General features: G+C 35.6%; 1 protein-coding gene across 35 annotated transcripts in view; it reads right to left on the reverse strand.

The window, feature by feature from the left end:
- The window catches only part of LOC120417793 (potassium channel subfamily T member 2), a 367,487-nt gene that overhangs the window by 96,213 nt on the left and 254,653 nt on the right, over nt 1-16,621 (reverse strand). Inside the window, exon 1 of one of the 35 annotated variants that reach the window (XM_039579984.2) lies at nt 6,403-7,274. The exons of 33 other annotated variants lie outside the window; for them this stretch is intronic. In XM_039579984.2, the coding sequence (XP_039435918.1) occupies nt 6,403-6,473 (71 nt within the window). In that variant the 5' untranslated portion in view covers nt 6,474-7,274. Of the gene's footprint in view, nt 1-6,402; nt 7,275-16,621 lie in introns of those variants that run through there. One more of the 35 variants, XM_039579994.2, reaches the window with a different exon arrangement.

Below are 16,621 nucleotides of genomic sequence, written 5' to 3' on the forward strand. Positions count from 1 at the left end.
CAGAAATTTCCAGGTTCTGCAAAAAATCTTTGACCGAGTTTTGAATTTTTTAATCAATATTGATTTTTTCAAAAAATCGAAAAATTGGTCACAAAAATTTTTCAACTTCATTTTTCGATGTAAAATCAAATTTGCAATCAAAAAGTACTTTAGTGAAATTTTGATAAAGTGCACCGTTTTCAAGTTAAATCCATTTTTAGGTGACTTTTTTGAAAATAGTCGCAGTTTTTCACAAAAAAAAGCTGAGAAAATTCTCTATATTTTGCTTTTTTGAATTTTGTTGATACGACCCTTAGTTGCTGAGATATTGCCATGCAAAGGTTTAAAAACAGGAAAATGTTTAAACCAAGACTACCATTTTAAAAGGGCGAATTATTGAATGTTTGGCCCTTTTAAAATGTTAGTCTTGGTTTAAAAAATTTCAAAATATTTTTTTCGAAAAGATCGGAAAATTTTACTAATGTTTCATATTTTAACATTGAAAATCGGACCATTAGTTGCTGAGATATCGACATTAGAAAATGGTGGGTTGTTTGGTGAGACTTAGAAAACATCAATTTTCCTGTTTTTAAACCTTTGCATGGCAATATCTCAGCAACTAAAGGTCGTATCAACAAAGTTCAAAAAAGCAAAATATAGAGAATTTTCTCTCACCTCCGTGTACGCACGAGAGCAAGCAGCAGTGAAGTGCTCAGTGCTCCATCGTTTTTTCGGATTTTTTCGTCGCTATTGATTGTGATTACCCGCGAGTTTGCTTCTCCAGCATGCCAAAGGCCGGCCGTGGCCGTGGCAGTTCGAGTGCGGCCTCGAAAAACCCGCGAAGTTCGTCTACCGGCCGTGTGCAAAAAGGTAAACAAAACAACGCCGTGTCGACCGCCATCGCGCAGGGGAGCGTGAGCGCAGAAGGCATCGATAAAAAGTTACTACATCCCGGATATGTTCCGAGATCACCAGTGCGAACCCGTTCCGGTACCTCCGGTGCCACAACCAGTGGCACATCAACATCCGCCAACATCCCCATCAGGAACGAGTTCCAGATGCTGAGCGACGACGAAGAAAACAACAACAACACCGACGGTAGTAGCACTACCGACGACGACGACGATGATGATCGTGCACGGAAAAAAGTGTCGACGTTAAAAAAGAACAATTCTCCTACGGAACGAAGACCACCTCCAATTTTTGTTTTGGACACGTTGGCGGACGATGTTGACGAGTTGCTGGAAGGCCTCGGATATTGTCTAAAAATCGGCAAGTCGTCAGTGCAAGTGATCACACTGACCAAAAAGAATTTCGACCTGGTGCTTGAAGAATTGAAGCGTAGCAACTTCAACTTCTACACATTCAACCCAGAGAAGCCCCCTGTCAAGGTCGTCGTGCAGGGTTACCAAGACCGTCCGGTTTCCGACCTGAAGAAGCACCTTTCGGACGCCGGAATAAAACCGCGGGAGATAAAAGTGCTCTCGCGCAAAACAACGGTAACAGGTACCCATACACTGTACCTGTTGTACTTCGACCGCGGCACCGTCAAGATCCAAGACCTGCGGCGGATTAAGACGTTGGACGGTTTTTGGGTAAACTGGCGGTTTTACTCCAAGAACCCAACGGACGTAGCGCAATGCCACCGTTGCCAGAAATTCGGCCACGGCTCGCGGAACTGCAACCTCCGGCCCCGCTGCGTGAAGTGCGGTGAGTCACACCTCTCGGAGGCGTGCGCACTGCCACGAAAGGCGGACTTGGGGGACAAGGCAGAACAAACCAAGCCGCGCGTAAAGTGCGCGAACTGTGACGGCAACCATACCGGCAATTACCGCGGATGCGTCGCGCGCAAGGCCTACCTCGAGGAGCAGGAAAAGAGGAAGAAGAAAGTTGCAGCGTCCCACTCTCCTCAGCGAAGTACGAGCGCAGCCGTTCCTGTAGCTGGACAGCGTACGGTTCCCGCGGACAACTCAGCATTCCCTCCTGGCTGGGAGCGATCGTTTGCCAGCGTGGTTGCTGCCGGTAGCGGCAATGCAGCCCAACAAGAAGTCACCGGGGAAGATCTCTTCACCCTGCCAGAGTTCTTTGCTCTCGCGGGGGAGATGATGTCGAGGTTTCGGACCTGCCGTAACAAGGCGGAGCAATTTCTAGCCCTTGGGGAGCTGATGATCAAGCACATCTACAAAGGATAAAATACTGTGATTTAGTTATAAGCTTTTTCTCTTTCTTTCCCCTTTCCTTTGCAATTTTAGCAAGTTTTTTTTTTAATTTTTCTTGCTCTTGTTAGTGCCATAGTTATAAAAATAATTGTTCCAAAATGGATTATGATGCAACACACAGCTGAAAGGAACTCCAAAACTCTGTTATGAATTGCAAAAGAACTGATTGTATCTTGATTATTCACCAATGAAACCGAATTGAATTGAAAAAAATGTATTATCAGGAAATAATAAAATATGGTCAGGAAATCCATAAGTTTTTTTTAATGCTGACCTTCTTTCTTATTCTTAGCAGAGTCAAATAATATTCTAAGAAAGATCAAAGCTGCTTTGTGTTTTTTTATGTAGATGAATCTTTGGATCTTTCTCTTCTTATGACCAAAAAATAAGTTTGCTTCATTAGTTTGAGAATTTAAGTCTCCGTACAAATTTAGAAGGCCCAGATGGAAATTTAAACTATCTATATTTTATTTCTTGACTCTTGTAGCCCCAAGGGGTACCAGAAAATTGGAAATGCTCGTCAGTTTTTCGATTATTTTTAACCTATTTAATGATTTTTTGTATATATTTGATGGATATTTAATTTAATAATTTCCAACAAAGTAGATAACATAATAGATACAGCTACTCTAAGTTACAAAGGAAAAGGCATTTCCAACTTCTTTAAGAATGTGAATAAAAAAAATTGATCAACGCATTTTTAAATTGTCGGTTGGATTGCCAAATGTGTTCTTAAAGTATTCGAATCATGTTTCTCCATTTTCAGTCAAAACCAAATAATATTTGACTAAATTATCGATTCCTAGAAGTCAAATTTCGTCCGAAGCCCCTTGGTGCTTCAGGTATAAATATATATTAGAGGACAATAAATCCATATTTAGTGGTATGACATCACACATGATAAAATTTATTTATTGCAATTCTATCATAAAAAAGTAAGCTTCAAATAATGTTTCTACAATCTAAAAAAAATGCTTTTGAAAAATGAGCAATTCTCTACGAAATCAGTCTTTTTTCTTCAATTTGAATTTTTATATTTTTTAATCCGGATGAAACTTTTTTGGTGCCTTCGGTATGCCCAAAGAAGCCATTTTGCATCATTAGTTTGTCCATATAATTTTCCATACAAATTTGCAGCTGTCCATACAAAAATGATGTATGAAAATTCAGAAATCTGTATCTGTTGAAGGAATTTTTTGATCGATTTGGTGTCTTCGGCAAAGTTGTAGGTATGATTACGTACTACACTGGAAAAAAATGTTACACGGTAAAAAAAATTTGGTGATTTTTTATATAACTTTTTGTCACTAAAACTTGATTTGCAAAAAAAACACTATTTTTAATTATTTTTATTTTTTGATATGTTTTAGAGGACATCAAATGCCAACTTTTCAGAAATTTCCAGGTTGTGCAAAAAATCTTTGACCGAGTTATGAATTTTTTAATCAATACTGTTTTTTTCAAAAAATCGAAATATTGGTCGCAATCATTCTTCAACTTCATTTTTCGATGTAAAATCAAATTTGCAATCAAAAAGTATTCTAGTGAAATTTTGATAAAGTGCACCGTTTTCAAGTTAAATCCATTTTAAGGTGACTTTTTTGAAAACAGTCTCAGTTTTTCACAAAAAAAAGCTGAGAAAATTCTCTATATTTTGCTTTTTTGAATTTTGTTGATACGACCCTTAGTTGCTGAGATATTGCCATGCAAAGGTTTAAAAACAGGAAAATGGATGTTTTCTAAGTCTCACCCAAACAACCCACCATTTTCTAATGTCGAATCTCAGCAACTAATGGTCCGGTTTTCAATGTTAAAATATGAAACATTCGTAAAATTTTCTGATCTTTTCGTAAAAAATATTTTGAAATTTTTAAACCAAGACTACCATTTTAAAAGGGCGAATTATTGATTTTTTTGCCCTTTTAAAATGTTAGTCTTGGTTTAAAAAATTTCAAAATATTTTTTTAGAAAAGATCGGAAAATTTTACTAATGTTTCATATTTTAACATTGAAAATCGGACCATTAGTTGCTGAGATATCGACATTAGAAAATGGTGGGTTGTTTGGGTGAGACTTAGAAAACATCAATTTTCCTGTTTTTAAACCATTGCATGGCAATATCTCAGCAACTAAGGGTCGTATCAACAAAGTTCAAAAAGCAAAATATAGAGAATTTTCTCAGCTATTCAAAAATATTTTTTTCAAAAGTGGGCAAACATGTGCACTAATTTAAAAAAATGAAAAACTGCGACTATTTTCAAAAAAGTCACCTAAAAATGGCTATAACTTGAAAACGGTGCACTTTATCAAAAATTCACTAAAGTACTTTTTAATTGCAAATTCGATTTTACATCATTTAACGATTTTGCAACCAATATTTCGATTTTTTGAAAAAACCAGTATTGATTCAAACATTTCATAACTTGGTCAAAGATTTTTCAGAAAAGTTGGCATTTGATGTCCTCTAAAACAAATCAAAATATGAAAAAAATAAAAATAGTGTTTTTTTTGCAAATTAAGTTTTAGTGACAAAAAGTTAAATAAAAAATCACCAAAAAAATTTTTTTCCAGTGTAGTCCATACCTACAACTTTGCCCAAGACACCAAATCGATGGAAAAATTCCTTCAACAGATACAGATTTATGAATTTTCATGCATCATTTTTGTATGGACAGCTGCCAAATTTGTATGGAAAATTATATGGACAAACTATTAATTTATCAAATTGATGTTTGATAGACAAAAAAAGTAACGTTGCAACTAATATGAATTTTAGATTTTAAAATAATATTGATATTAGAAGCCATTTTTTTAAGTTTATGTAACACCTGTCTAAGGTTACGCTAGGCTTTGATAAAACGGAATTTCACAAAAAAAAAAACTATTAAGTTGATAAGACTTCTACTTTCACTAAAACATTTTTTTTTAAATAGATTTTTGCCCCTCGTTTTTCGGGCATATTTTCAGAGGCCATGGGGTTTTTTTTTAAATTTCTATCATTTAAAAATGGAGCAAAGGCAAGAGAACAGGATAAATATTTATTTCCTTAAATCGCCAATTTTGCAAAATTCAAATTAACACAAAACTCATTATGATATGAACAATAATATTTTACCGGTGCTGTTATCACTGTTACCACTAGTATCACAAATAAGGTACTTGTTCGGTAACTGAGCTGCATTTTTAACTATGGGCTAGAAAACTGGGCCAAAAGTGATAATGTCAAAAAACAATAACAATCCAAAGTGGTTGCAAAATGACAGTCTCAAAAAATAGTAAAAAATATTCTTAAGTTTTCATGTAATTCAAAGTTAAAATGAAAAGATTTATAAAGGTTGGACTGTGGAAAAATTGTAACTTTTATTATCAAATTTCAACATAAATTATTTTGCCTTGATGGTTCCCTTGTCATTTTTTGTTCAGCCTAGTTAGCGAGCAGCATTTCTTGAGCAACGTTTGAAAGGGCGTATACGCATATTTACAGCTAGAACCTTTATGCAAATTTCCGAGACAACAGGTAACTATTTTAGGAATTCCAAGGTGTGTAAAGGTAGCTATTGTTTTACAACTCGATTACTGTCAAAAAGTTTCGCAAAACCTGAGATTTAGCAAATTGGTTCAAACTGTTTTCCGCCCTTTTCAAATGTTGTTCCAGATTTGATGAATAGGATATATCGTCGCTTGTGTGCTATCTAGTGACCCGTCCTATCGTTTTACAGCAGCCGTGTTAAAGATAGCACACAAGTGACGATAATTTCTGCCAATTTATCGAACAAGTACTGTATTTTAAAATAAACCGACACATACTTTAAACCAAAGCATTTGATGTGATCGCTGATTTTTGCACTTCTAATTTTATTGAAATTTTGATAAATTTTAATTTGTATCATTATTATTTTAATTTGATTGACACTAAATGTTTTTAACAAAAATATCAAACAAATCGCAAACACCTTGCATCTCTATGAAAATTGTATCTTAGAACCATTTTCATGGAGACGCATGCTGCTTCAGGTTCGTGTGTTTAAATTGGATATTTGATCACAATAGAATCAACTTATTTTCTAATCAAGACAGGTTCTAATTGTTTTGATAGAGGAAATTTGATTTGGAACAAATAAAGGGTTGATTTTTCTGAAGCACTTCTGCGTTGAAAAATATTTTTTCATTATATTCCGTAAGACTTCTTGCAAAAAATATCCACCTTGGTATTTTGTCGTATGAATCCCATGAGGTCAAGCAATTGTAGGATGAGTAGCGACTGGTTGCAGCCATAATCCTTCAAACGGTGACGACGTGCACACGGTCCCCAAACCAGCTCCAGCTTTTACGGAAACCACTCTCCCCTATACGGGTCGGTTTTTTCCAACAGAACCGCCGATCGATACCGCGTGGCCACTAGCCGTCGGGGGGCTAATTACTACTGCCTTTTCTTCTTTTTCTTCTTATTGCTGTTATCACCACCACTTGCGCTCGTTGCGTTTACTAATACTACGGCCGATACTACGATTACTATCACTACTATCACTTTTATCGCTATTGCTGGCCCATTCCAACCCAAATTGCATCTTGGAGCTACGCAGGTTTCGCTCGAACTCATCCACAACGCGTATTGCTTTCACATTGCACCAGATCAATCACATTTTGAACGAAACGGTAGTAACTGACACCACTTTCTTTCGATTGCAACGCGTTTTGCGTTAAAATAATCACAATTTTCTTAAAGGAAAATACGTTGACGAGTTGATTTAAAATTTAAATACTTTGTCCAACTACGTTGTAGTAAATCCATCCAAGCAGGCAACGACCGACGACGGGTCAGGGAAAATGGCGCGTCACGACTGTCACTGTCACGATCACTCACGCGTCCGGGACCTGTCACTGGAGAGGAGGCTCTTAGCGCCTTGTACTGCTGCCCTGGCCAGGGGACCACGAGTCCATGTTTTGGGGCATGTTCTCACGGTAACGGTCGTTGGTAAACTGGCGCGCGTCTCGCCGTGTCCGGAGGACGAGAGCACTTTTCCACATTTTCCACACGCGGTGCGCGAGGAAAAGCGGCACTGAGAGGAGGTTTGTTTTCCCTACGTCGTCGGATGGGCCAGTGGTGCCAGATTTGAGAGCCGTTACTGTGACACACTAATACAATGAGAGAAAGTGCCGGTCAGGGATGAAGCTTTGGGCCGGAGTAGGCTGTGATGAGTGAGCGGTGAGAGAGCTTTGGTCACGCTTGTGAGTTAGACAGTGAGACGTAGTAGGCTTTTCCGTGGAGAGCTTTCCAAGTTTGAAAGAAAATGTCATAAATCATAAATCATAAATCATAAATCATAAATCATAAATCATAAATCATAAATCATAAATCATAAATCATAAATCATAAATCATAAATCATTAATCATAAATCATAAATCATAAATCATAAATCATAAATCATAAATCATAAATCATAAATCATAAATCATAAATCATAAATCATAAATCATAAATCATAAATCATAAATCATAAATCATAAATCATAAATCATAAATCATAAATCATAAATCATAAATCATAAATCATAAATCATAAATCATAAATCATAAATCATAAATCATAAATCATAAATCATAAATCATAAATCATAAATCATAAATCATAAATCATAAATCATAAATCATAAATCATAAATCATAAATCATAAATCATAAATCATAAATCATAAATCATAAATCATAAATCATAAATCATAAATCATAAATCATAAATCATAAATCATAAATCATAAATCATAAATCATAAATCATAAATCATAAATCATAAATCATAAATCATAAATCATAAATCATAAATCATAAATCATAAATCATAAATCATAAATCATAAATCATAAATCATAAATCATAAATCATAAATCATAAATCATAAATCATAAATCATAAATCATAAATCATAAATCATAAATCATAAATCATAAATCATAAATCATAAATCATAAATCATAAATCATAAATCATAAATCATAAATCATAAATCATAAATCATAAATCATAAATCATAAATCATAAATCATAAATCATAAATCATAAATCATAAATCATAAATCATAAATCATAAATCATAAATCATAAATCATAAATCATAAATCATAAATCATAAATCATAAATCATAAATCATAAATCATAAATCATAAATCATAAATCATAATTGTTCCAATCTGCAATAAATTTCTCATTTTTATTCAATCAGTTTGGTGGTGAGAAGTTTTTCTCACTTCAAAGCTTACTTCGACCATTTTCATCAAAGACACTTAGCGGAGACACTTTTGAAACGGAAGCTCATTTTCACGAACTGTTTCCGAACGAGAAAGAGACAACTGTATTTCCTCTTTGTTTATATTTTAACCGGAACTATAAACTCTCTCTTTGAAAAAGCTTTTGCTCTCCCATGACTTCTTTCTTTCAGAGAGAAAGCTTTTCCTCCTCCCTCTCAAAAGCTCCCCCACATTCTCTCGCACCACGCTTGCTTCGATCAACCTCACGAGAAGCACACTGTGTGCACCTTCGGAAGAGCTTTCCAAACTTACAACAAAGCCCGCAGGTCGAACTTACAACTCGTTCCGCTCCTTCGGTCCCTTCCCGGAAAAATCGGCACCCGTTTCTTGGTGCAAAATTTTAATGATGACTCTCGGCGACCACTCGAGCACCTTCCACCACCCTTATTCCGAGGAAGGGAAGGACAAAACCAACAATTTAGCACCCGTCGTCGTCATCGCTGGTCGGCAACGGAACGGTACTTTCTCAAGTGCACCCACCCCCCCTTCTCTTTCCGGTTTTTCCACCCTCTCTCTTTTTCTGCACACAGCGAAACGCGTTCGTCAAAGCAAGCCGGCGCGATCGAAGCGATTGTTATTTCCGTTTGTTCCTGTCTGTTTGTGGGTGGGTGAGTTGTGTGTCGCCTGCTGCGATCTCGCACTTTGTTCGTGTTGATTCTTCGTTCGGATTAATTTGCTTTGTTTTGTTTGTCTATTTGTAAATTATACACACACACAGTTGTTTTGTACTTCTGTTTATTTTTCTCTTTTCTTTTTTTGCTGGTGGCCGGATCGTTCTTGGGTGGAATCGGAATCTTTGTTGCTGTTGGGTGTTTTTCTTTTCTTTGATGAAGCTCTAACGCTTATGGGTAATTGAGACCTTTCTTTTGTTTTTATTTAATTTTGCTGGAGCTTTTTGGACTGATCTGTTACAGCAAAGTAAATGTATTCTGTCAATATAAAAAATTACAGGAGTTTCACGAAAGCAAAATCCAATCTTCAAATCTTCAAATCTTCAAATCTTCAAATCTTTAAATCTTCAAATCTTCAAATCTTCAAATCTTCAAATCTTCAAATCTTCAAATCTTCAAATCTTCAAATCTTCAAATCTTCAAATCTTCAAATCTTCAAATCTTCAAATCTTCAAATCTTCAAATCTTCAAATCTTCAAATCTTCAAATCAAATCTTCAAATCTTCAAATCTTCAAATCTTCAAATCTTCAAATCTTCAAATCTTCAAATCTTATGTTCAAATCTTCAAATCTTAAAATGGGGTTTCTTGGATTGGTGTTTTGGCAATTTAATTTTTTGAAGAAAATATCGAATGTATTTAATTGACGAAATAAATCTCGATTTATTTGATTGACTTTCTATTATAGTCCAGACTCGATTATCCGAAGGCTCGATTATCCGAAGTTTCGATTAGTTCGTTTTTTATTAATTTTCTTGTTATTAACATCAAATTCGAATTCTACGACCCAATTTTAATCAAATTTGACTGTTTTATTTCCTATTAAATTCAAAAATGCATGTTTTCAATATTTTATCATTTAATCATTTTGACCACCATTTTGAAAATTTATTTTTTCCTGATTCGATTATCCGAAGTGAAGTTTTGCCAAGGCCTTTGGATAATCAAGTCTGGACTGTACTAGCAAAGCTAGATAATTTATTTTGAAAAGGTTTAATAAACAAAATTTTCATTTAACGCTTTCTGAAATTTTCTGCTATTTTGACAATAATATTTTCAAAACATTAGAATCTAGAGTTACCTCTTAAAAAGGCTTAAAAAAAATAAATTTTCAAGCCATTCAAATTTTTTGTCTGGGTTATGATATTTTGAAATTATTATTATTTGCCAAAACAGCAGAATATTTTTAAAACAATTTTTTCCTTTTTAACATTGAAAACCGAACCAATACTTTACTAGCAATCGTGAGTTGAAAAATGAGAACTAATTAGATAACACAAAGAAAAACTAATTTTCTAAAATGTAAAAATTTGTTTCTCAGCAATCACCGATCTAATCAACAAAGTTTAAAAAAAGTGTAGAACATTTTATCAGCTATTGAAAACATTTTTTCCTTGGTGCTTTTCCTTCATGAAGTATTTTTGAGCAAATCGAAAAAAAAATCAGAAAATGTGTAAATAATTTTTTTTTTAAATTTTGTTCAAGGCCGTTGGTAATATTTCTATAGTTTATGTCTCATCCTTCAAATTGGCCCAAAAAAAGGGGCATCCCAATGTAGTCCCACAAAATGTTTATTTTTTCCGCAAAAAATGGTTAATTGAGAAAAAATTCTAGAGTTTTTTTAATAGGTCCTATAAACATATGAAATACAATAGTTTATAGGACCCTTTAAAAAAAAAAAAAAAAAAAACTCCAAAATTGATGTAAGGACTGGTGTAAGATGCCATTTAAAACATTTTTTTCATTCAAATGTGTAAAAGACATAAAAGACAAAAATTAATCTATACAATAAACACAAAGAAATGCATTGCATATAAACATTCGAGTGGACGACTCTTCCCGGGTTTTTAATTGATTTGATAAATTCAGAAAATAGTTTAAAGATTAAATTTGTCGAAATCTATTTTTTTTAATTTTATCAGGATTTTTCGAGGGAATAGGGGATAACCACTTACTTTCACTTGGACTTACATGTTTCATCACAAAATGGTTTTATTTCGGTGTGTTATCTAAATTTAAGGTTAGTGATTTTTCGCGGCCCAAAAATTTGAATCTCGCGGCATGACAATTACAAAACATTGAAATTTCACGGCAATTTCACGGTACTCTTAAACCTGCTGGAAATAAATTTAAAATTATGTATTTTAGTATTATTGTGTTCAGGAAAGTTACTATAAAAATTAACAATAGTTCATGAAACAAAATATTACCCCCTGACAGAAAATATTCAATACAATATTTGTATGAGTTCAATTTTGTCGAATTCTACAAATTCTTACAACTGAAAGACTTTATAATTTCAATATCAGCATAATATCCAAACAAAACCCATTCTTGATTCACCAAAAGTAAATTATTTGAATAAGTGAAATAAATTGTTGTATGTTTTCGTGGTTTTCACCAAAAGTGATATTTGATTATTTGAAAAAAGTTTAGGCAAAGTTCCATTAATAAAAGATTTTGTTGGATTTGGTATTGATAATAGAAAAAAATTATAAAACATTGAAAAATTCTTTAAAAATTGCAATTTGTTAAATTTTGAAAATAAATGAAAAACTTAATTTATTTCCAAAATATTCAAATTATTTTGAATTTTCCTCACGTTATAATACTATTAATTCATTTTACTAAATATTACAGAGATTTAGGAACAAAATAGCTAAAATTGCTTTACACTTTTTTTAATTGAATTTTGTTATCCATAGCATGTTACAATCAAAGCTCATTTCGCTGTGCATGTGAAAATCAGCATTTCGTTAGAGATTTTTTTATGATCAATATCTTCTATATATCTCTGATTCCAATATGTCTATGATTTCTAAATTTACCATGATTTACAACTGCTTCCGAATTGCTCGTCTTTAGGATTGTTTCAAATCAAAAATCAAATATTCAAACACTGAGGAGCAATTTTTCAAGTGAATTTTCAAATTTTGTGGCATTTCACGGTGTTGACCACACAGCTAAAAAAGTAGTAATCCAGCTGCGTGTAAAAGACCTGGGTGTAAAATAAATATTGCATAATTGTATGCAATTTTATGTGATTTTACACCTTGAAATATGTTGCCAATCAGTATGGGAAACCTACTTGACCGAAATTCCAAGCTTATATATTCGTTTATCCTTTCAGCTTTACATCGGTCTGATGGCCGAGTGGGCTAAGGCGCCAGTCCTTATTGTTGGTGCTGGGTTTGAATCCCGTCGGTTGCAACATTTTTTTTGTGTTTGCAAAAATGGTACATGCAGCGTGTAATATTAAGTGTTTATTTTGACGAAGGTGATGTGCATGCTTTTGCATGCGATTTTACCATCGGATTTTTTGCTGTGCAGATTTCACGGTCAAGGGAAAATTTCGCGGATTACGCGGCTTCCGTGAAATCGCGAAAATCACTAGCCATACTAATAATAATTTGACTGCATTTAAAGTACTCATAATCTATTCAATCAACGATATCATTCTCTGATCGAGAAAACTTCCTAACCCTTCCCAGTGTTTCCAGACCCTTTCATAGTCCTCGAAAAAAAATAAGCATTGACTAGGTGAACAAAGGACCGGTACCCCGACACCAGTTAGCACCCTTTTTATTCTAGTAACATTTTTTTTTTCTCTGAAAGGGGTAATAAAAAGTTTCCCCAACTTTCCCTTTTGTCATCCACTTTTCCGTCCACTTTGGAATCGATGGTTGTGAAAATGGTGGCCCCATTATCTCGCACGGGGAATTGTACAAATTGAAAGCTTTCGTCGACAACAGCTGAAGGACGGATATGAATTGGGTTGTTGTTGTTGTCGTTTTTTGTCTCTTTATTTTCGTGTGAGATGATAATGGCACACAGTGAACTTTCCGGCTACAATTAAATAAGTTTTAATTGTTGCTATAAATATAGCCGAGCAGAACAACAACGAGGGAATCGGGTTCAATCAAAAGTTTCAGAGTCCCAGAGCTGAAGCTCTGCGATAATTATAGTGGAGTTAGGGTAACAGTACCCGTTTTGGCATCGGACAAATGGATTGAATCTACTCAATTTAATTGCTTAATACTTTACGAAAGTGGAACCCTGCAAATTATGTGACAGCAACCGGCTTGCTGCGATTTGCCAAGATGACGAGAGCAGAACAAATCTGGACGAGAGTGTGCGTCTGTCATCATCACACACTCATGCCGTATATAGTTACAGCATGCCATGACAAGGCATCCCATTTGTGCAAGGAAGAAGCTGGGGCCAGTTATCTCGGTTTGTATCTTAATTGGTTCCGTCCGTCTAGGCGGACGTGTCTCTGGTTCTGGGGTCTCAAAGTTCAAACATGAACCGTTTGCATGTTTAAACAGAATTGCACCGTATGATAATGTGCTGTTTGCAGACAGGAGTTGAAACGTGATACAAGGGTGCGATATGAATTTTCTATTTAAATGGTCGTTACTTTGTTGAAAGCATTTATAATTTTCTGGCAAATTTTTACCGAGAAATTTAAATTGGGCATCCTAGACCACTGCGAATTACAAATTCAATATCTGAACCCACATAGGTAAGCATAACCAAAATTCGAACGTTGACCGGTGGTCGTTTTGGGAACATTCGATTTTCCTCCGATTTCAGCTCTCACTACTGCACGGAAAGACTGATAAAGGCAAATCTAACAATCGATAAGCTTATTTTGAAACATCACGACACTTTTACAAAATAACATTTTTTTTAGTTGAAAAAGCCTCTATTTTAGCTAAATCATCCAAATATTTTGCTAGATTTCTTTTGCCAGTCTCTCCGTGAGCTGGTAGAAGCTAAACTGGACGTCGAAAAGAGTCGTGGTCGGTGGGGCTAATTACCAATTCCGCGAAACTCTTCTGACCGCTCGGGGGTTGGGAAAATTGATTTCCGTGGCTTTTCATTTGCGTAGGAAAATTGCATTTGAATTCGATGCCCAAATCGGTCTCGCTACCCCGAGTGCCATGCACTCATTGATGGCTTTCATGGGGTTCTGCGTTCCAGATAATGGGGAGATTGGAGCAAACTTTGTCTTCTGATGACTCGCTGAAGCTGATTCGATTCGGCAGAATCGTACGTGATGATTCCCACTAAATATTTGATTATGCGCTATGCATTGCTTTTGCTTAAAATGTTCAACGAAAAGCCAACTTTTCCATCTCAGCAAGTCAAGCATTTTCACGAGAAAAACAACTGAAATCATTACTTTAATCAACATCTCACCTCTCAAGCTCACGTGGCATTAAACCTTCCAGCCAAACAAAGCAACCCACCCTGAAAAGTTAGTTAACCTCTTGCTTCCTCTTTTTTTTTTTTTTTCATAAAAGTGCTAGCACGTGCCCGAGACAACGGCGGCTTCCGACGGGCGTCATGGTCTACTGAGGTGTGTCTTCTTGTTGTGCAAAGTTTAACCCTTTTTGCACGAAACACACGTGACAGAAAAAAAGCAAGTTTTTAAACGTTTAAAGCAGTGTTGCCAGCTTTGGCCACTTGACACCGCTAAAACTACAAAAAATAAAAATATTTTTACTCTTTTTGTTATGGTTTATGTTGACTCCCATTTCAAAAGTATAGTTGCCTGTAAAGTTGCGTTAGCCATTTCGGCAGACAAAGCAGGCTGCAATCTGTGCAACCAGCAGTTTTGGAAATGCCAAAGTTCCCACCGCAATGTGACCTACTATGATCATCTGCAAGCCATTTGCCCAAAACTATTGTCACTCCCCTTTCACCAGAAAAGGGGACACGAAAAAGCACCAAAAATTCATAGCACACTAGGACTGGACACAATCGGAGACAAATTCTTTTCTCGAAACTGGCCATAAAGTGCATCTCGGGATGTTTCCGAAAGAATTATCCCACGAAAAATGGATTTACCGTGCTTGGGCGTGACTTTAACTCAAATAAATTGTTATAACTTGAGAGTTTAAATCACATTTCAGAACGGTTCAAAACTGACCGTCTGACATTCAAAAGTGTCCACCCCCAAAAAGTGGCCACCAGCCAACCCCAGACGGAGAAAAATTAGTTTCCAAAATCGGAATTTTTAACCACGAACAAAGTGTTCAAATTTCATGCCACGTTTTTCATGAATTTTTGTTCACGATTTTGGGAACTCTTTTTTTCGCCGTGCAGCAAAGGGATGATGAATGTATGCTATTTCGCTTTTGTTACCACTATCGTCGTCAACCAGAATTGCCCTTTCTCTCTCTCTCGATCTGTGTGTGTGTGTGTGTGTGTGTGTGTGTGTGTGTGTGTGTGTGTGGTCTTTAAATATTTAAGACCACACGAACTTTGCGCACGTGGTGAAGCTCGGAATTGTGAAGAGAGCTTTTTTTTACTGGTCCGTGCAAACTTTCCATCAGCTTAAGTCAACGGCCGGCAATGGTGTGACAGAAGAAAGCGGTAATAAAGCTTTTTTTTTCTTTGGGTGTTGTGAAATATTCATCGACGAGTCCAATTGCATGCCGGGGAGCAAATATAAAAATTCGTAACAGATATTGCTTCGTCGCCGTCGTTCCGGCGGTGATTATTCTGCGCCAGAGGACATTACTACTTGAAGTGATGTTCCGACATAATGGAAATATGAAGTGGTGTTTTATTTATTTGATAATAGCCATTCAGACGTGGAATGACTTGATTCTATTATTCATATTTGAAACGGCGGGAAAAGCTGAAGGAAAAAGTCACTGACGGTTTGATTTTATAGTCAAGGACAACTTATTTTTAAGCCTTGGAAAAATAACATGAAAAACGATAAATTCATGGAAAGTTTTTGAAGAAAAATCACAAATTCTTCCATTACTTACGAGATTTGATCAGCTGCGACGCAAATCTTTTTGGATTTGCTGCGAACGTCACTCTCTTTTTTGTTCCGACACTCTCTCGAGAGAGTCAGCGACTCATGTGTGAATATCCCTAACAATCGGAGTAGGCCAAGCAAATCATGAACGATTTTGTGAGCAGTGAGTAACCAATCGCTGGTTGGTTTGAAATATAATATTCGTTTCTGAAAATCGATTTATTGGGTTTCGATCAGCACTGAGTGAGCAATCCGTACTCATTGAATCAAATTTAATTATGTTTATGATGAAGACGCGTGGTAAAACTACAAACCAATTCGCGTTATTTTAAATAGTTTGACAAATAAAAATTTTCTCTTTCCATTAGAATGAAACCCACCCTAAACTGCAGCACTTCTACGACTTTACGACCTTTTCCTATAATATCACTCGAAAGGGGAAAAACACGCCCCGCTCCAGCAAGTTGAAGGTGGGACCGGACTATTGGGAGCCCGTTTTAACTGGTGTGTAAATATTTAACTTGAGAAAGGAAAAACGTGTGCGTCTGCGGTTGGGAAGGTCCGAGTCATGTTTAGGGTTATCTGTTTGCGAGTTAGTACTCTGTTTATGGACCCTCCCTTCGCTTACAGCACTGAAGCTTTTTTTTTTTCTTTTTTTCCTAG

The sequence above is a fragment of the Culex pipiens genome, chromosome 3 (assembly GCF_016801865.2).
Source record: "Culex pipiens pallens isolate TS chromosome 3, TS_CPP_V2, whole genome shotgun sequence".
Taxonomy (NCBI): Eukaryota; Metazoa; Arthropoda; class Insecta; order Diptera; family Culicidae; genus Culex; species Culex pipiens.